Source organism: Vulpes vulpes, chromosome 2 (assembly GCF_048418805.1).
Source record: "Vulpes vulpes isolate BD-2025 chromosome 2, VulVul3, whole genome shotgun sequence".
Classification (NCBI taxonomy): Eukaryota; Metazoa; Chordata; class Mammalia; order Carnivora; family Canidae; genus Vulpes; species Vulpes vulpes.
In genome coordinates this window covers 157,694,453-157,715,696 of record NC_132781.1, presented here as the reverse complement: position 1 = coordinate 157,715,696, position 21,244 = coordinate 157,694,453, and the positions used below count along the sequence as shown (strand labels likewise).

The 21,244-nt window shown below is 36.2% G+C and overlaps 1 protein-coding gene across 50 annotated transcripts in view; it reads right to left on the bottom strand.

Annotated features, from left to right (window-relative positions):
- EIF4G3 (eukaryotic translation initiation factor 4 gamma 3) overlaps positions 1–21,244 on the bottom strand; it is a 333,558-nt gene that overhangs the window by 105,840 nt on the left and 206,474 nt on the right. For 23 of the 50 annotated variants that reach the window (XM_072750897.1, XM_072750907.1, XM_072750899.1 and 20 more), the window contains 2 exons: positions 8,519–8,627; positions 2,416–3,255 (listed from right to left, as the gene is read on the bottom strand). In XM_072750897.1, the coding sequence (XP_072606998.1) occupies positions 2,416–3,255; positions 8,519–8,627 (949 nt within the window). Of the gene's footprint in view, positions 1–2,415; positions 3,256–8,518; positions 8,679–21,244 lie in introns of all 50 variants that reach the window. The other 27 variants (XM_072750898.1, XM_072750908.1, XM_072750901.1 and 24 more) reach the window with 2 other exon arrangements.

Below are 21,244 nucleotides of genomic sequence, written 5' to 3'. Positions count from 1 at the left end.
AAGTGGGCTAAATTCTAAACAAAGAATCCATGTCTATTCATGGAGACATGTATGACTCAATATCCAATGAATGAAACTTTTGAGATCATGTTGCAAAGAAATGAACTACTATAAATAGTAGGAAAGTGTATATCATATGGAGATGAGAGATTGTACAAGGGGCTTGCCAGAAGGCTTGGCACTTGAGTCTGTTCTGTTAGTACATTCCACGATCAGGTGTCTGGTGGGCTCAATCTGCAGCATATAAAAGAACTTGAGGGGTGACTGGGTGGCTCATTCAGTTAAGCATCTGCCTTTCAGCAGGGATTGAGCACCACGTGAGGTTCCCTATGATTACTTTGTCTTTCTGTTATTTGTTTTTTTAAACATTTGTCTTCAATAGCTTCTCCTAACTGTGGAACTACCACATCACGAGCTGTTGGCTAACAATTCACAGGTGAGTATGTGAAAGGAGACAGTGAAAGGTCAAACTATTGTTCTCCAACAAAGGAGTGTTCCTTGGAGGGCTTTCATCTATAGTCATGTCCAAATTGTTTTTTCATAAAGTCCGAGGTCATCACCCCACCAAGAAAGAAGATTCCTAAAACAGTGATGACACTGTGAATATACTAACTTGATAGAGGCCCATCTCAAAGAACAGGTGATTTACAATCATTTATGAAACATTACTCCCTGTCCCCACCACACCTTGCACTGTTATACCAGGTTGAACTAGATGTTCTATTGTTCCAGGAAACCAGACAACTCCCCTAAGATATTCAGGAGGAAACTGCCTCAAGAACTGAGCTGTATGGGAAAGTTAAACCTTAAAAGTAGGAATCAGGTTTTTGATTAAGTTTCACTATCCATTAGATAGCTCAAAAAAGACAAACACCAAGGATGTTGGTGACTAAAACCTTCCCATCCACTCCATTTCTAGAATAAATGCTGGGGGAGCACATAATTCTCTAATTGTATAATTTAACCTGCGAGGTATAGTGAGAGCAAATTATACTGTGTGGGGCACTACTGCATCAGATGATCTATGCTGACTTGTTAAAAGCCATATTCTTGTGGGCTACTGACTCTGATAGGCCTCAGATAATTTTTGATTAAAATTATAAAATTCAGGGGCACTTGGGTGGTTCAGTCAGTTAAGCATCTGACTCTTGATTTCTGCTCATCATGATCTCAGGGTAATGAGATCAAACTCCTGGGTCGGGCTCTGTGATGGGTGTGGAGCCTGTTTAAGATTCTCTCTCTCGGGATCCCTGGGTGGTGCAGCGGTTTGGCGCCTGCCTTTGGCCCAGGGCGCGATCCTGGAGACCCGGGATCAAATCCCACATCGGGCTCCCGGTGCATGGGGCATGCTTCTCCCTCTGCCTATGTCTCTGCCCCCCTCTCTCTCTCTGTGTGTGTGACTATCATAAATAAAAATTAAAAAAAAAAAAAAAAAAGATTCGCTCTCTCTCCATCTCCCTCTGCCCACCCCCCAACGCCAATTCACTTGTACTCTCTCTCCTTCCATCTCTAAAAAAAGGTGGGGGCACCTGGGTGGCTCAGTCAGATAAGCATCTGCCTTCAGCTCAGGTCATGATTTCAGGGTCCTGGGATCAAGCCCCCATGCATCAGGATTCCTGCTTAGCAGAGGGTCTGCTTCTGCTTCTCCCTCTCCCTCTATCCTCTGCCCCACCCTCCCCGCTTGTGCACTCTCTCAGTCTTTCTCAAATAAATACAATCTTAAAAAAAAATTATAAAAATCCAATGGTTAGTTCCTAAGATTCTAGGTGATGCTACATTAAATAATTAAATAATTTTGAACTGGGAAGAATACTTTAATATTAATGATAAAATTATTAAAGGGTAAAAGCAAAAAATGAAGAGCATTAAACTTTTCTGTGAGTTAATCAGAGAAAGCACTTACATTTTTCAGAAGTAGTTATAAACAACAACTGTTGTGATTGCTATTTTTCTAAATCCCAGATTAAAGAAGAGATGAATTCCTTTAAGTTTAGGATTGATTGGGTTCTAAAATTTTGAGAAGATTAAGGACAGTATGCTTGTTTTAATTGGTTTCCAGCCCCAAAATGACAAAATTAACCACTGAGGAACTGATTCATATGAACGAGGCAAAAAAAAAAAAAAAAAAAAAAAAGGAAAAAGAAAAAAGAAAAACAAAAAACACATGTACAGTGACATATACCTTGGAGGCATTTTGTATATTTGAAATTTCATTTGCATTTTTAGACAATGGAGTAACTCTTTTGCAGGCTGCACTAAAACATAAACACACCATTGAAGAAATCAGACTACGAATGTCAGCATTCATTTGATGTTTCTGGAAGTCAAGGAAAGTAGCCAATTAAAAAATAACTCAAACACTGCTTCTTTTTCATGTTCAGCAAGCATAAAATAATTAATGGCACAACAGCTTACCTGGGCTGGGGCTCTTTCTTGAACTTAGGTTCTGAGCATCCAAAATCTCTTCTGTTTGCCCGTCTGCTTCTACCTCTATTTTGTTCTGAATCTCTTTTGCATCTTCACTAAGGCAAGTTCTTAAGCTCTCATCCTCTTCTAAGACCCTCTGGACTGTGGTGGGAACACCAGCAGTACCAATATTAGTGGCAGCAGCAGGAACAATGGCTGGTGTGGGAAGAGGAGGAGCTGGAGGAGTTGGAGGAGATGGAGAAAAGGAAGGAACTGTGGAAGGGGTAACGGGAGCTGGGACACACTCCACTTTCATTTCCTCTGGAGCATTTTCCAGAATCTCCAATTCAAGAGTCAATGGCAACACCTCCTGTTTTACTATTTCCACAATGCTCTCTGTGGCTGGTAATGTTTCACTAACTCCATTCATTTCATTAATTAGATTAGTACTAGAAATCAGTGGAATATCATTAGGTGCTACACTACAAGATTTCTTGCATATATCATCATCAATTACATCTATTGGTGATGGATCTGATGTCTCTGCGCAAGATATGGGGCTGGGTATAGGAACTGTGTCTTCTTTTGAGGAGGAGAATTCACACCGGTCATCTACAGCAGAGGCGAATATTGGCTGGCTACTAAGAGCAGCCGAGGTGGGGGAAGCAATTGTACTTCGAGCAAGTGGAGAAACAGTGGTAGGTGATGGAGGCAGAGGAAGTTCTGGCATGGATTCCACTGTAGTTGTCTCCGATGTCTGGCCCGCTTGTTCTTTCTTCTCTCCACTAAAGACTAGCCTAAGGACTGGGGAAGGAGACTTTAACACTGGATCGGGTTTTGGCTTCTCTTCTAGGGAAGAAAAAACAAAAAGAGTTTAAGAATAATTCTTGGATCAGAGATTATACTATAGTATTTTGGGCCAGTTCTTTTCATCTCTTACCCAAAATCATGGGCAACAGAAGACAGACCAAATTATTAGACTTCTTCTGCCACTCCAAAAACACTGTCATATTTTCTAGTTATACCTGTGTTAATTGGTCACCAATGAATATAGTTTATTATGGAGTTAAAGAAAGAATCAACAATTAACCAAATAATTCTATGAAAAAAAATACAATGGCAAAGTTCATCAAAACTGAAGCTAAACCGTTCCAGAAATGGGACTTTTTTTTTAAGTAGAGACTTTTATTTCTACTGTACCTATCTCCCTATAGAAGATTTTTCTACCAAGGATACACTATAATGGCAGAAAAGCTCAAGAACAAATAAGAGTAGATTAAACCATTATACACAATAAAAATATTTAGCTTTCCTTTTTCAAAAGATGCATGTATATAGCCAGAAATAATGTGAAAACATAAAAATAAAAATTTATCTTGTAAAAAACATTCCTCAAGGAGAAACCAAGTTAATATTCAGATAATCAAGTCCAATAAAAAAGAAACATAATATATATACCTGAAATATTTGAGAATGTGTAATATGCTTATCTGTGTATAGATGAAAAAGAATGAGCGCAAGAGAAACTGATAATCACAATAAAGGTAAACCAGAAACATAAATTTCCATATTCTAAAATTCTAGGTAAACTGATAGGTTAATTCATTCCTGGGAGGATAAAGCGAAAGGAGATTCAGCCTGGTGCTTCTGCAGCATGACAGGCTCCACTGGAAAAACAGACACTGATGGGCATGTTCATCAAATGCAAACAAGAATTTTAAGCACTACTAAAAGATAGTCTAAAGTGAAAGAGACTTCACTTTATGTGAAATCTTTATCCATTAGTGAAAATAAGTCTTCACAATAAATTATTGTATTTCAGTTTGTGATAGAAAATATGCTTGTTAATCAGAGAAACAGATGGTAAATATTACCATTAAGTTGTTAAAGGATAATTCATCCTTTAATATAATTCATCATTCATCATTCATTAATTATTGTTCTTGGTCTTAAAATTTATTTTAATTTATGGGTGTTGAGATTAGTGCTTCTTAAATTGAACTTTATTTACTGTACAAGAGAAGTAAGATTAGGCTCTCTGTCAAATCCCTCAGATTTAGTTGTCAGATTTCAAAGAAATCTGCCTATTTGTTATAAATATGTAAGATATATATGATAAATATGCATCTATTAAAATACCACTCATAATTTCCAAATCACTGGAGTAACTGCCACATGGGTCACCTACATTACATGAAAGCACACCAGGATAACAACACCCTTTATAAACACTACATGAAAACTAGAAGCATTAAATAGTAAAAAGTAATTCTCATATTAATAACCTAGTAAGAGTATGTCAATTCTATTATTAATTTGAACAGTAAAATTTCTGATACTAAAAAACAAAAGCAGACCCAGAACTATATAAATTTCTACATATTCTTGAGAAAAATCTAACATGAAGAAATAAGAAACAAACAAAAAAAAACTTGAGAGGTCCTCATTCTGAAATTAAACTCCTTTAATTCATTCAAGTTTTAATACAAAAAGCTGAAAAGTATACTACAGTAAATCTAAATAAACATAAAGAACACTGATTTTATCTAAGAACTTTTACTATTAAGAGTATGCTTTGCAAAACCATGATAGTTTGAAATCTAAGATACTGCATTATAAATATTTCTACCATTTGGTCATCTCTAGGAAATTGTGGGAACTCCATCTTTAAGAATTTTTTTAAAGAAATAATCATGCAAGAGTGAGCAAATATATAGGTCTGGAAGATTTAAGGTTATTTATATTAACACTTTATAATAGCAATTAAAAATAGAAATAGACTAAGTGTCTAACATGAGGGATTTATTAAAGAAATAATAGCCTGGGCCATATAATGGTATATAATGGGATCATATAAAATAGGCTTTTAAAAGAAAAAAGGATTTGGAAAGTTATTTATTTATAATAAAAGATGTTTTTTAAAAAGCAGGGCACAAAACTTTATGTACAGCATAAGCCTAATTTGGTAATATACACACACACACACACACACACACACAGACACTACTAACATATGCATATGGGAAAGTCGGGAATTAAATTTACTAACAGTGGCTCTAGATAATGAGACAAGAGATATTTTTTTTCTTTCTACTTATCCAAGTTTTTACAATAAATGCCATATTTATAAGGACAAACTGCTCCCTTTATTCTCAAATGGCAGTGGAACCAACTGCCCAGATGGATGCCTTTTGGTTGTCAGGAGTCTCCTGTGATTGAGAAGGTGATACTATCATTTCCTGGGCAGATACCAGGAATGGAAAGTAAGCATCCTGCAACTTACGGGACCGTGTCTCACTTGACAGAGAACAGTCCTATCCTAAATGCCAGGGGAGCCCCAGCTGAACAACATTGCTATAAATGGTTGAATTACAACAGAATATCATTCATTGAATACCTACTCTATACTAAGTGCTTTCGAAAGGCACTAAGGCACAAATAACTTTTATTTGTATTTCACTGTCCATATCATGTCCTCCACACACTGGGCTGAATGTACCTACTCAAACAATGTCAACAATCAAGTTGTGTCTAGACATCATTAATGCCCACTGATGATTTTAAATTCACTCAACATTCAATGGCTTTCTCTCTACTCACCACAATGAAGGTCTTCCCTGTGTCTTTATATCTTTATAAAGTACCAAACAAATGGGAAATGTCGTATTTGTCTGGCAACATAATGTTCATGTACATTTCAGCTGTTCATATTATAAACTCTGAGAAAACCAGAAGTGTAATAATGGTAGCTAAAGTTTACTAAGCACTTCTCATATGGTAGTAATCAGGCCAGACACCATATCCTTTAATTCTTGCAATCACTGCTGGGATAGAAACTATTATGTTCCTATTTTACAGAAGGGGAAAATGAGTGTTTTATAGATTAAGTCTGACCAATAAGATGACCAAATCCCACATTTTTCCAGTTCAGGAGGAAAAAAACAAAGGTACATGGAAAAAGAAGTGTTTAGGTGAAGCAAGCTGGCAGGAGACTTTGGAGCTAACATGAGATACTGTTACCCAATTAAAACTCACATTTACATTGAGAGAAAAACCAACCAACCTAGAATGCAGAGTCTATTATTTCTGAGGGTAATCCAGCATTCTTTAAAACAGTATATTTTTGCATCTTACTTTAATTTCAAAAGGAATGTAAAGAAACTTTTAAAATTTTTTAACTGTAAAAAATTCTTCTGAAAATTGGTGAGCCCTTTCTAATGTTATTTGAGCTTACACACATTTGGTTTAAAAATTACTCTGAAAACTATTCTATATGTTCGTTAGCTATGGGCACAATTAGAAACATAGTTAACTGAGTTTTCTGGAAAGTAACTGGTACTAAGAGGGAAAGGGCAGAAGTCCCCCAGAGTTAGTTATAAGCACTATGAAATATATTTAAAATTCAAGTTTTTCTTTCCATCAAGGAAACTGAAAACATTTTCAATGCACTCATATCTACATCGAACATCAATGTGGAATGTTTATTATTCAAATTTCTACTAAGCATAAAAAATTAAGAGTTCTGTATTCTTCCTAATGGAAATCAAGGCCTAAAGATGGCAAAATGGAGTAGTTTCATAATCTAAAAATCATAGCAGAGCACAGCTATCATATTAAGACATCTTATGAATTCTCTATATTGTGTTCCAGCTGAAGTTTGCATATAGGATGGATACATCATGAGGCCTCTTTGGATGGTAAGTATTCAATGTGCTTATCATAATTTTAACTAGCAAAAAAGATTAGTTGGCACAGTTGTAAACAATAATGTTTTGAAGAGAATACCTTGAAAATTATTCTTTACTCTGAAAATATTCTGACTTTTGATCGAAAAGTGCTCTATCACTGGAGGCAGAAAGTGATCTTCCACAATACCTACACCACGTGCACTGCTGCAAGGTGAATGGCTTTCATGTTAAAAAATTTAACTCAAAGTATGCATGAGTCTTTATGTCTGAGTACTGCTCAAGTATCTGACAGAGCAACTTTTAGAAGGATGGCAGGTTACGGTTTGTTATCTATTTTTTGGTTTGGAACAATCTTAAAAAAACAAAATATAGGATGTGTCTCTATTCAAGTTTACTAGGTTCCTCAATACTAAAGGGGAAAAAAACCTATTATCTTTGTATGCTCTAGAATCCTGAAATCAAACATATGTTTCTAAATGTGAAAATCTGTAAAAAAAAAAAAAAAAAAACACCCAATAATATATAATATTGCTTAGGTTATGTGCCAATTCCCAAGTACCTTTTAAAGAATAATTTTTAGAAAGTACATTTACTAACTAACATCACATATGAAGGCATCTGGAGGAATGAATAATTCAAAAAATTTGAAATCACATATGCTTTCTATTCACTCTTATAATGAAGTCAGGAACGTTGTAAAAGCAGGCTCCGAGTTCTATGCTTTCCCTGTGCCTAATAAGAACTGTTTCCCAATTCTGATTAAGGTCCAACTACATAACAAAGAAAGGCTGTGATATCCCATTTTCTGACATGAGCTTTCCCTTAGAGTTTTCTATTTATAATTCAAAAGGCGATGTGTGTTTATTTCAACAAGCATTTTACACTTGCTAGGTAAATGGGAGTAGAGCCCTCAGTATGATGAAGACACACAGCATAATGACTCATTAAGACCAAATACTAGTGCATGATGGAACCAGGATAAACTCAGTACTAGAGAACTGAAGCCACAGAAGCCAAATTTACATGAAGAAATATTTCATGCCTTTAAAAATAGCAAGATACACATGTTAAATATATAAATATATAAATAAAACTGTGTTATTCTTGTAAAGGAATATATAATTTGATTTATTTCCTCAACCTTGTTCTCATCACCACCAAAAAACAAAACCAGTTTCAAGCGAATTAGGTTTTACCTATAAATATGTATCAATAGTGAGGTATTAATTAAATATAGGGAAAAATTTTACTAATCAACCCTATTTTACTTTCCTAAAAGTAGAACACTTTATTTTCCATCTTGACACTTTGTTTACAAGTGGATATCTAAATAATCCTCAAATGTTTCACTCCTGCCCTTAAATACTGAGTGCAATATATTTAATTTAAAAAAAAAATAGGAAAGACGACAGTTATATACAAACCTTGCTTCTGATCGCTAGCTGCAGTGACAGGGGTGCTGGCAGCAAGATGAGTGCTCTCCACAGTCCCATAAACCACAGGGCTGTGCTCAGGGACCTGGCTGGGCAGCTGCTGGGATTTGAAGTACAAAAAAGGGTGATAATGAGCGTGCGAACATAAAAACTAGCAACATGGAACCCAAGCAAGTGGGGAACACAGAGTAGAGCAGATCATAAAATTAAAAAAAAAGGGGGGGGGGGAAGCAAGGAAAAAATATATAGGCCAATTTAATAATTCAGAAAGGACGGGAGGAAAAGGAAAGAGGCAGCAGGAGAGGGGAAGGAAAAGAGAGGATTACTATTAATCACAACAAGAACAAATAGCACAGAAATCATTAATATAAATGAATTCTCTGGGGTTCCTTCTAAGGACAAACACACTTTCCACCTAATGGGAGATACATCACATCTAAGAGAGAATTTAACCTCCTCCCAAAGACCAAAGGGATCTGGTCAACTTCACTTATAAACTACCTAGCAAAGTAGTTCACTGGATGAAAGCTAGACAAACTAAACACGATGGGTTTTAAAACCAGTCACTGATTCAAGAAAACAATACTGAAAGATGATTCTTGTAATCTGTCCATACAATTACACAGGTGAAATGGAACTTGTGAAGTATCTAATGGCACTTTCACCTTAAAATGTCTTCAGATTCTGGGACAAGGACGGTATCTTTTCAGCGTCAGAAATCTGAGTAAAATATCGGTTTTTCAGAGCTAAGAGGAAACTCTTCATTTTCACTTAGCCACTTTATGGGAATCAAAAATGGCCATGAAATCCTAGTAGAGTTGGTTGAAAAAACTGCAGCTATTGTTCATCTTAGTAAGCAACAAGAATTGCACAAGGAAGGACAAGAACACTCCTTCTACTATGTCTCCTGCTCCCCAGACGGTGGGCTTTCTGAGACGGATGCTGAAGGGACATGACAGGAGGCCTGGGCCTGGGCAGCTCCGCTTCCCCGGTCAGCTATTACGCCAGGCCCTCTCTTCCCCCTCTTACTGGAAATGTCTCTCTCCCCTTCAAAATAATTAGAAAAAAAATGTTTCCTTAAAAAAAAAAAAAAAAAAATGCAGGGCATTGCATCCAAACGCTAAGGACAACAGGATCACTTTCCATGCAGCTATGGTGCTCTGAATTTGAGGGTTACAAAAAAGCCACAAAATAAAGCAATGTCTCTCCTCAGAGATCTCAGGTCATTTTTTTGTTAGCTATAATTTCCCCTACATTGAATTCTATCAGTGCTTTCAGAACAGAGTCCCTGCACAACTCTGGTTTTCTGAGTGTGTGTGTGAGTGTGTGTGTGTGTGTGTGTGCGTGTGTGGTGCTTTAGACATGAAGTAGACTCAAGGTGAGAATGAATCTGGGGTGAGTAGGGCCACTTAAAAAAGTGAGCATTAATAAAAAATATTTTCAAATCAGTAAGTCTCACCGAGAATAGGAATATAAAATAAATTAGTTCAGACACATACCATTTATCATATATCATTTAAATAACCGATTTTCAAAAATTACAACATGTAATTTACATTTGATTCTATCTGGACTACATAGAGTAACAGACAGGAATAGGGAAAATGCACCTAATTCATTAGACTATGACAGTGCTCGTATTCCAAATTATTTCCAAATGAAGAATACTGAAATTATAAAAAAAAAAAAAATTAACAGTTACTGTTTTCACTTTGAATCATAGCCAAATAAATGAATAGTACTGCCATGATTGCTCTGAATGTTTAGTTCCAGTGGGAAAAAAGTTGTGTTATTAAAATTCAGAAATTAGGACCTCTTCATAGGTATAAGTGAAAATACAGATTTGTTTAGTTCTATGGCTGGAAATAGTTCTAGAAATTTGGAAAGGCTCTAAAAGTTATATAGCATTTATTAAACAGGAAATAAAGATATGTAAATTATATTATTTAATTAAAAGGAAGAAAATATAAACTACTCCAGTTGCCTGGAAAATTAATAACCAAAAAATGAGTAGTTGTTAAAAGCAGATCACCAGAATGACAGCCATACATAAAATGAGATGTTTAAAATAGTGAAAGGTTACTGATATCTATACATCTGTATTGATCAGAGAGTTTTTCAAGGTCAGATTAAAATATCTGGAATCATATTTAAGAGACAACTGCATAAACATTTTTAATTAACAAAGAGGGCAGCCCTGGTGGCGCAGCGGTTTAGCACTGCCTGCAGCCCGGGGTGTGATCCTGGAGACCGGGGATCGAGTCCCACGTCGGGCTTCTTGCATGGAACCTGCTTCTCCCTCTGCCTGTGTCTCTGCCCCCCTCTCTCTCTGAATAAATAATTCTTTAAAAAAACCCAAAAAACAAAGAACTAGAAAGATTTTGTGTATATCTGTGTATAAACATTTATGGGAAAGGACTGAGATAACATGCTATTTAAATCCCAGTTCCATGGGATCCCTGGGTGGCGCAGTGGTTTGGCGCTTGCCTTTGGCCCAGGGCGCGATCCTGGAGACCCGGGATCGAATCCCACATCAGGCTCCCGGTGCATGGAGCCTGCTTCTCCCTCTGCCTATGTCTCTGCCTCTCTCTCTCTCTCTCTGTGACTATCATAAATAAATAAAAATTAAAAAAAAATTTAAAAAAAAAATAAATAAATAAATAAATAAATCCCAGTTCCAAATCAAAGCATCCAGAACACAGGTACACAACCACAACCTGCTAGGAAAGGACTGCTCAGTTTCCTCACCTATAAAATTAAAAGGAACTAAATAAAGAGCCTCTTAAAGATCCTAAAGTCCCATCCACGTTTAACATTCTCTAAGTCCCTGAAAGCATCAAGAAAATGAAAACATATTCACATTAATATAATTCAGTACTCTCTCACCTTGTTTTAGATTAATTTTAATGAAGGATAATTTTTTAAAAAGATTTTATTTATTTATTCATGAAAGACACAGAGAGAGGCAGAGGCAGAGGCAGAGGGAGAAGCAGGCTCCATTGCAGGGAGCCCGACGTGGGACTCGATCCCGGGACTCCAGGATCGCACCCTGGGCCAAAGGCAGGCACCAAACCACTAAGCCACCCAGGGATCCCCTAGATATCTGATAGTATTAAAGAAATTAATTTCTTTTGTAATTTCCTTTTAAAATCTATTCTGTTGAAAAAATACTCTGTTGAAGATTTATGTATTAAATCCGGTAGGCTCAAGGGATAATGATAGATTTGGGCAAAAAAACTGGAGAAATTAAAAATTTTAAATAGTATTTACCAAGGATAGAACAGGCAACAAAATCTAGAATGGTCTTTAAATAATCCTTTGTACAATTAAAATTTCCCATCACATTACATAGTCCACACTATTTCTATGCAGAAAGAGGTCATCTCCCTTTACTACCTATTTTAATCTTGTATATGACAGTATGATCAAGGAAAGAGAATAGATGGAAACAGAATGTCAGCAAACCATGGCCCAAGGACCGCATACTTGTTTTTGTACTGCCCCTAAGATTTTTTTTACATTTTAAATAGTTGCAGAAAAAAAAAATTAGAACAATAAAAGTTCTTGACACCTAAAAATTATACGGAACTTAAATTTAAGTATCCAAAAAGTTTTATTGGAACAGCCATGGTGATTTATTTACATATTTTGTATAGCCACTTCCATTCTACAATGGCAGAGCTGAGTGTTGGAAAAACAGATTATGGCTGCAAAGTTGAAAATATTTAGTATCTGCTCCCCTACAGAAAACGTTTGCTAACCTCTATTATAATTCACCTGGAGAAATCAAAGACTCTAAATAGTTATGCAAATATAATGGGATGCTGATATAATTCATTATTATCACAAGAGGCTATATTTGAATGTTTTGGATCCCATGACTTTAAAATAATTGTTATAATAAATACCTCATGTTTTTGAACATATATAAATCCTGGGAATAAACTAGTATAGACCACCTCTACCCCGCTCTAAGAAACATTATTAAGATTAAGAAGTAAAATAATAGGGGTGCCTGGGTATCTCAGTGGTTGAGCATCTACCATTGGCCAAGGTTGTGGTCCTGGGGTTCTGGGACCAAGACCCGCATATCCGCAGGGAGCCTGCTTCTATCTCTGCCTATGTCTCTGCCTCTCTATGTCTCTCAAGAATAAATAAAATCTTTAAAAAAGGAGAGAGAAAGGGATCCCTGGGTGGCACAGCGGTTTGGCGCCTGCCTTTGGCCCAGGGCGCGATCCTGGAGACCCGGGATCGAATCCCACGTCGGGCTCCCGGTGCATGGAGCCTGCTTCTCCCTCTGCCTGTGTCTCTGCCCCTCTCTCCCTCTCTGTGTGTGACTATCATAAAAAAAAAAATTTTAAAAAAAATTTAAAAAAAGGAGAGAGAGAGAGAGAGAGAGAGAGAGAGAGAGAGAAGTAAAATAATAATGATGCCAGAAAAAAGGACCAAAACTTCCTTCAGTCATAAGTGACAGGGAACTCTGTGTGTGCGTGTTTCCTCCTGGTGTCTGCCATGTACAAAACGTTAACAACCCATGGCAGATTAAAATAGACAAAAATCTTTGCTTCATAGCACTTAAATTTATCAAGAGAAACAAAAAGAATAAAATCTTGCCATTTGTGATAACACGGATGCACTGAAAGGGTATTATGCTAAGTGAAATGAATCAGACATAGAAATATAAATACCATATGATCTCACTTATTTGTGGAATCTAAAAAAAAAAAACAAAACCAAGCTCACATATACAGAGAACACACTGGTGGTTGCCAGAGGCAAGGGGGGTAGGTGGTAGGCAAAATGGGTACAGAGAATCAAAAGTACAAACTTCCAGTTAACAAAATAAGTCATGCAGATGTAATGTACAGCATAGTGACTACAGCTAATAATACTGTATTGTATATGTGAAAGTTGGTAAGAGTAAATCTTAAAGGGTCTCAACACAAGAAAAAAATCATGTAACTACATATGGTGATAGATATTAAGCAGACCTACAGCAATGATCATTTTGCAATACATACAAGTGTTCAAACATTACATTTCACACCTGAAACTAGTATAATATGCTCTATCAATTATACCTCAATAAAAATTTATTTTTACATCAAACCCCCCCCCAAATTAATCAAATTACCAAGGCTATAATGCTATGAGAGTAGTAAGAGCAGAGATAACATATATTCTGAGGCTTGTTTTTTCTCTTTTTTAAAAAATATTTTATTTATTTGACAGAGACAGTGAGCATAAGCAGGAAGAACTGCAGGCAGAGGGAGAGGGAGAAGCAGGCTCCCTGGGAGCCTGATGCAGGGCTTTGATCCCAGGACTCTGGGATCGTGACCTGAGCCGAAAGTAGATGCTTAACCAACTGAGCCACCCAGATGCCCCTGAGGTTCTGAATTTGTACGTATGTCAGGATCTTTTGATAAAGCAAAATTTTGGCTGAATTTCAAAGAACCAATGTGAATACAGGCATGTGGTAGATATATGGGAGGAAATAGGAGAAGGCAGGTGAGGCAGAAGGAATAGCACATATGAAGCCTCTGAAAGGAAGTGTATTAAATATAAATAATCAACCAGCTTGGAGGAGAGTGAGGGAGGAACATAGGAAGAGCTGGAGAACTTGGTGAAAAGTACAGGCCACACTAAGTGTTGGTCCTCATTGCCTCAACAATGGCCCAGGAACAGGCTTTAAGCAGAAATGTGATATAAGATGTACGATTTTAAAAGATGCTTCTGACTATTGCATGGAAAAGGAACTGGAGGGACGGAAGAATATTATAAAGACACAGTAATAAGATTACTGCAGTAGTGCAAGAGAAATAATTATGATGCATCATATAAAGGGTATATATTTATTTATATGTATATTTATATGTATATGTATAGTAAATTTATATGAATAAATTTACTTAAACACAGTAGTTAAACTGACAAGATTTGGTAATTGAATAGTTATGGTAGGTAAATATCACTAAAGAGAGAAGGGATAAGAAGAAATACATTTCTGGTTTGTGAGATGTATGCCAATCACCAAGATAGGCAACACTGGAGGAGACATCAGGTTTTGGCAGTCAAGAAGCAGGTGAGAGGAAGACCATAAACTGCAGTTTTGATTGTGATGTGCTTGTGAGATACCTGAGCATAGAGTTCAAGTAGAAAGTTGGGTATGTAACCTGAAGCTCAAAACAGTACTCCTTACATAAGCAATCTATGGAGTGACATAATGAATACCTCCTATTTTAATACAAGGATAATAATGCACAATAAATAATGATCATAGCAGTATTTTAACAGTAACTTTATTTTTTTTTTAAGATTTTATTTATTTATGAAAGACACTGAGAAAGAGAGGCAGACACATAGGCAGAGGGAGAAGCAGGCTCCATGCAAGGAGCCTGATGTGGGACTTGATCCCGGGGCTGCGGGATCACACCTTGAGCCAAAGGCAGAAGCTCAACCGCTGAGCCACCCAGGCGTCCCTGTAACTTTAATGGACTAAATTCTAATGCTAGAATCTAAAAGATCACAAGATATATGGATTAGAAAAGGCATCAACCACATGATCAGTTCTTTCATTCTTTGTACACTATTCCCACGAAACTACCGATTCTTTTCAAGCTATCTTAAGTGATATGAAATTACTATTTCCAATGGTGGAACCCATCTTAGGTTTGGACATATGTTTTCACCCCATTATCCTATGTTCCTGGTGGCTCTGAAACAAGAATCTTATCTCTTGATGGAAAAGAGCTTCACACAATTAAGCTATCTTACCAAGGGCTATGCGTTAAATTAGGTACTAGGAGTACGTACGGCTGAATAAAACATGGTGCTCTTTATGTTTAGGGAGCTAACATTTTAGTGGTAGAAACAAACAATAAGCCAGAAAATAAGCATAAAATATATCAAACAAAACTTAAAGCTATGAATAAAATTAATGAAAATAAAGACCAGAGAGTGAAAGGGGTGTGAAGGTACTACTGTAATGTGATCAGGAACGGTTTTCCTGAAGACATATTAGAGAGACACCTGGAAGGGGGAAAAGCACATACTTGGGATGTAGGAGACCATTTCACATACAAGGAATAGCAAGAAAAAAAAAAAAAAAAAAACAAGGAATAGCAAGAGAAAAAGTGCAAAGGTAGAAAGAAACTTGTGGACTACGGGCAGCAAAGTCAGTAGCAATGCACTATCATGGAGGAGGAAGACAAAGATAGTAGAAGGGATTGGAGATGTAGTCAGAGAAGCCAGATAATGTATGACCTCATAAAGACCTCCCAAATTCTATAGGTAAGGACTTTTATATATTTTAGTAGCCAGCAGAGAGACATTGAATAGTTTTTAGTAGGGAAGGGATGTGATCCAATTTAGGTTTTAAAATGATTCACTATGGTATTGTATAAAGAATACAGAATATAAATATGTAAAAATAAAATTCAACAGCCAAAAAACAATTCAATTTTAAAAATGGGTAGAAGATCTGAACAGATATTTTCTGAAAAGGAAATACATGTAGTCAACAAGTACACAGAAAGGCGTTCAATATAACTAATCATAAGAGGAATACAAATCAAAACCAGAAAGAGATATCCCCTCACAGAAGTCACAATGGCTATTATCAAAAAGACAAGAAATAACAACTGTTGGTGAAGATGTGGACAAAAAGGAACCCTTGTGTACTGCTGGTAGGAATATAAATTGGTATAGTCACAATGGGAAACAGTTTGAAGATTCCTAAAAAAAATTAAAAATAGGGGCACCTGGGTGGCTCATTCAGGTAGGCCTTTCCCTTTGGCTGAGGTCATGATCCCAAGGTTCTGGGATCAAGCCCCACATCAGGCTCCCTGTTTCATAAGGAGCCTGCTTCTCCCTATCCCTGCCACTCCCCCTGCTCATGCTTGAGCTCTCTCCCTGTCAAATAAATAAATAAAACCATTTAAAAAATTAAAAATAGAACAAAGATATGATCCAGCAATTCAACATTTGGGTATTTAGCTAAAGAAAACAGAAACACTGATCCTGGGTGGCTCACTCAGTTAAGCATTTGATTCTCGATTTTGGCTCAGGTTTTGATCTCAGGATTGTGAGAATTAAGCCCTGCGTGGGGCTTCAAACTTAATGCAGAGTCTGAGATTCTTTCCCCTCCATTTACTTCCCACTCTGCTCCACCTCCAGCTTGTGCATCTTCGCTCTCTCTCAAATAAATAAATAAATAAAATCTTAAAAAAAAATAAGTGGGATATAGAATTCCGGAAACAAACTCAGGTGTGTGCGTATGTATGGATGTGTGTGTATATTTATATATAATATATAATTTATTTAATATATATTATAAACTATATAATAATATATAATTTTAATATATACACATAAAATATATTGTATAATGATATATATAAATAAATGTATATTTATTATGTATATTTTATATTATATAAAATAATCTCTCTAAGCAAGGAAGCAATGGTAAAGTATTCAATGAATAATACTGAAAGAAAGGACAAGCCATTTGGTTAAAAAAAAAAAAAAAAAAAAGGTTAAAACACAATCATCAGGATGCCTGGGTGGCTCAGTGGTTGAGCATCTGCCTTTGGCTCAGGGTGTGATCCCAGAGTCCCAGGATCAAGTCCCACATCAGGCTTCCTGCATGGAGCCTGCTTCTCCCTCAGCTTGTGTCTCTGCCTCTCTCTTTCTCCCTGTGTCTCTCATGAATAAATAAATAAAATCTTAAAAAAAAAACACAATCATCACACTAGGAAAAAAATATTACGTAAGTCAAAAAAAATTTCTGATGAACACTTAAAAATCAGAAAAAAAACATCGCCCCAAAACAAATGTGTTCAAAATACATAATAATTCATAAACACACAAATAACCAGCAACATCAAAATTCTCAGCTCTATAAATCAATAAATAAAAATGAAATGGGATTATATTTAATATATCAAATAAGGAAAAGGGTTCTTCCTTAAAACTGCTGGTCAGAGATTAATTGGTAAATTTCTGGAGGATAGATAACATCATAACCCAAAAATAAGTCCACAAAGTTGTTCGTTACAGTATTGTTAGTATTAGTGACAAACAGGAAAAGAAAATACCCATCCATTAAATAAACAAGGGTATATTCAAAGAAATACCATGTAGCCATTAAAAATTGTAATAGTAACCTAGAGTCAAACATGAACACTCCTAATGACCACTGAAAAAATGGTATTTATAAAATGGAAAGAATGAATCCAGACATATTAAGTTATAAATATTGATGTGCATATATGCACTACAAATGTCTGAAAGGATATTCTCCGAAAAGTTAACAACTCTCAGTAGTAAGATTTAAGGCTACAATTTCTTCCTTTACTATTCTTTTCCAATGAAGATTTATAATTTATATACATATAAAACTGAAGTATTTTAACTCTGAAAATGTATTTTCCATAACAGAAGATAAAGCTTGATGGTTTCTTGTAATTTCTTTTTTTTAAATTTTTTTTAAAAAGATTTTATTCATCCATTCATGAAAGACAGAAGAGAGAGAGAGAGAGAGAGAGAGAGAGATGCAGAGACACAGGCAGAGGGAGAAGCAGGCTCCATGCAGGGAGCCTGACATGGACTTGATCCCGGGTCTCCAGGATCACACCCCAGGCGGGGCTAAACCAAGGTGGCGCTAAACTGCTGGGCCACCAGGGCTGCCAGGTTTCTTGTTAATTTCTTATAGCACTTCCTGTGACATCTACAACTACAGACATTGTAGTTATTGGATGACTGCAAGCTGCAATACCACTGTTCAGTGTCCGACTGGGAGTAGGTAGTAAGGGATAGGAATTGTACTACATATATACAAACTCAAGTCACATTTTCATTATAATTAGGATTCAGATTAAATCACATCACTATAACAGCAAAAACTTTCACAAAATTTAGTGAAGAACTATGAAAAAACATAATTCAAGTTCAGTGAAGAATCAGTGAACAAAAACATAAAATTGAACATTAATGTGTCTCATAAGTGGATCTTCATTGGGATGTCAAAAACAATTTAAAACATATTTGCTCCACCAGCTTCCAAAAAGATATAGTATCTCAAAAGTCACCTTGTGTCAAATTTTGTTTTCTGACTTTAGGAAATTCCCATAGGCACTAAAGCTGGAGAATCTTAGTTTTATTAAAAATTCAGGTGTTTATCAAACCCTGTTGGAGACAGGCTTGATTAAATCAACAACCCTGCTTTATAACTCTAAGTAGGACTCCCTGACTGTCCATGTTCAAATTTCTTTTCAACAAAAAAATAGCTTAACACTAGCTACTAAGGGTCTTTATTCATTTTGACATCTTATTTAAAACTTTTAAGAAAATCAAGCTCCACCTGGATACCTGTTTAAAGTTTACAACACTCTCCATACTATTGAAAGTTATATCTTTTTCTTTCCTTTCTTTTTTTTAAACTCTATGTCCAACATGGGTCTCAAATTTACAAACCCAAGATCATGTGTCCTATGGACTGAGCCAGCCAGGCACCTCAAAAAGTATTGTTTTTAAGTCAGAAGAAATTACTAACGAGAAATTGTTTTATTAAAGATGAAAAATGATGTGATTTAATGACCACTATTCTTTATTGCAGATAGCAGTAAAGCAAAAACATACCATATGTTTCAACGTAGAGAAGGATATTAACTCATTAGTGCTATGACTGAGTCAACAAATGATATTTTAAATTTATTTCTTTTAGGTTTTATTTATTTATTCACAAGAGACAGAGAGAGAGAGGCAGAGACATAAGCAGAGGGAGGAGCAGGCTCCCTATGGGGAGCTTGATGGCCACATGCAAGACTCGATAAGGAGGGGATAGGGATCATGGCCTGAGCCGAAGGCATGACGCTCAACCATTGAGCCACCCAGGAGTCCCAACAAATGACATTATAAAAGCTAAGACTGAGGGCGCCTGGGTAGTTTAGTTGGTTAAGCATCTGACTCTTGACTTTGACTCAGGTCATGGTCTAAGGATAAGAGAGACTGAACTTGGTATGGGCCTCTGTGCTCAGCAGGGACTCTGCTTAAGATTCTCTCTCCCTCTCCCCCCTCTTGTGTGTGCCCGTGTTCTTGTTCGCTCTCTCTGAAATAAATACATTAAAAAATAAAAGTTAACACTGGGTTTGTTGATATTATATGAGTGTCTCCTCGAAATTCTTTCTGCAAGAACTTACCTACTAACTATATACAGATTACTTGTATCATTGTCTAAGCTTCAGAACCTAACTTTAAAAAACAAAGAAAGGTTTTTATTTAATTTATTCATGAGAGACACACAGAGAGAGGCAGAGACACAGAGGAGAAGCAGGATCCTCGTAGGGAACCCGATGCAGGACTTCATCCCTGGACCTAGGATCACGCCCTGGGCCAAAGGCAGATGCTCAACCACTGAGCCACCCAGGAGTTCCACTCCAAAACCTAACTATTATTGCTAAAACTATAGAACTAATTAACAAATGGTCAGAATTTAAGGTTTCCAGGTATCAAGTTAATAAGAAGCTCTTTAAAAGACTGAATGACTTGCTGACTTTGGCAATTTTCCCAAATGACAGGAGAGGCTATGTATCTTTCCTAAGATATGCCAGCAATCTGAAGTTTCCAACCTTTACTCTATCCCTACACCCTGTGGCATAGGACTCTCTCACATGTTGTAATAGTACTTCAATATAAGAGTAATGTGTAAAACAGGGGGAGGAGGGAAGGTAGTAGGGAGAGGAAGAAATATATATAAAGTAGTTCATTTAAAAAAATTCAGTGATTTTGATTCCCCACCCCAGCCTTTGGAAGTAGACTATGGAAGTAGCAGCCTTTGGAAGCCTTGCCTATATAGCATTATGTATTTATTTTTACCCTAAAGGGTCCCCTAAAAACTTTAAGGCATCTAGCACATTTCCTAATGCAGAAATGTTCCTTGTGCCTTATCGCTATCAACAACAGAGACATAGGTGAGAGACTGTGTTGCCAAGGTAAAATAACAAAAACAACCCCCTTCTTTCCCATTTTAACATTTAAAAGATAAAAGGGAACTCTGAGATTACTTACTATAATCCCTCATTTTACTTATTAAAAAAGTAGGGTTTAAAGGACAACGTTCTGACCTAAGGTCATAAATTTAAGTGACATAATGGAGACCTGCAGCAAGTGTTCTAGCATTCAAAGAGGTCTACCCATGCACCTCCATCTGTATTTTGTGATCACCTAAATGGGCACATGCATACATATAAAAATATGTTTTATTTATTCGAGATATAAAATCTTTAGAAGTTATTCCATAGATCATTTTAAAACTTACGAAGCAGGACAATTCTAAATTCAATCTACTCTTTAGGGCAAACACAGTAGCAGCAAACCCTGTTTCTCCTCTCCCTTCTTGTCACATACACCTACTACAGTTCCTCTAAATTAACTCCTTATCTTGAATGCTTGCCAAAATGAAACTCATTAACCCTCTCTTCAAACATCCCTATGTATACTCCATGCTATACTTTACTATAAATGCAGGGATCTCTGATGAAAAATAAACAGCAAAAGGATTTCTGTAGCCGAAAGAGGGTAGGGTATCAAGCTGGTTAACATTAAAAAAAAACAAATCACAGGGAATTAAAATGCAAGAAGATATACTAAGACATGTTCAAGTTGAGAATTCAAATACGAATCAACAAAAATATTTTAATTAATGTGGGAAAACAC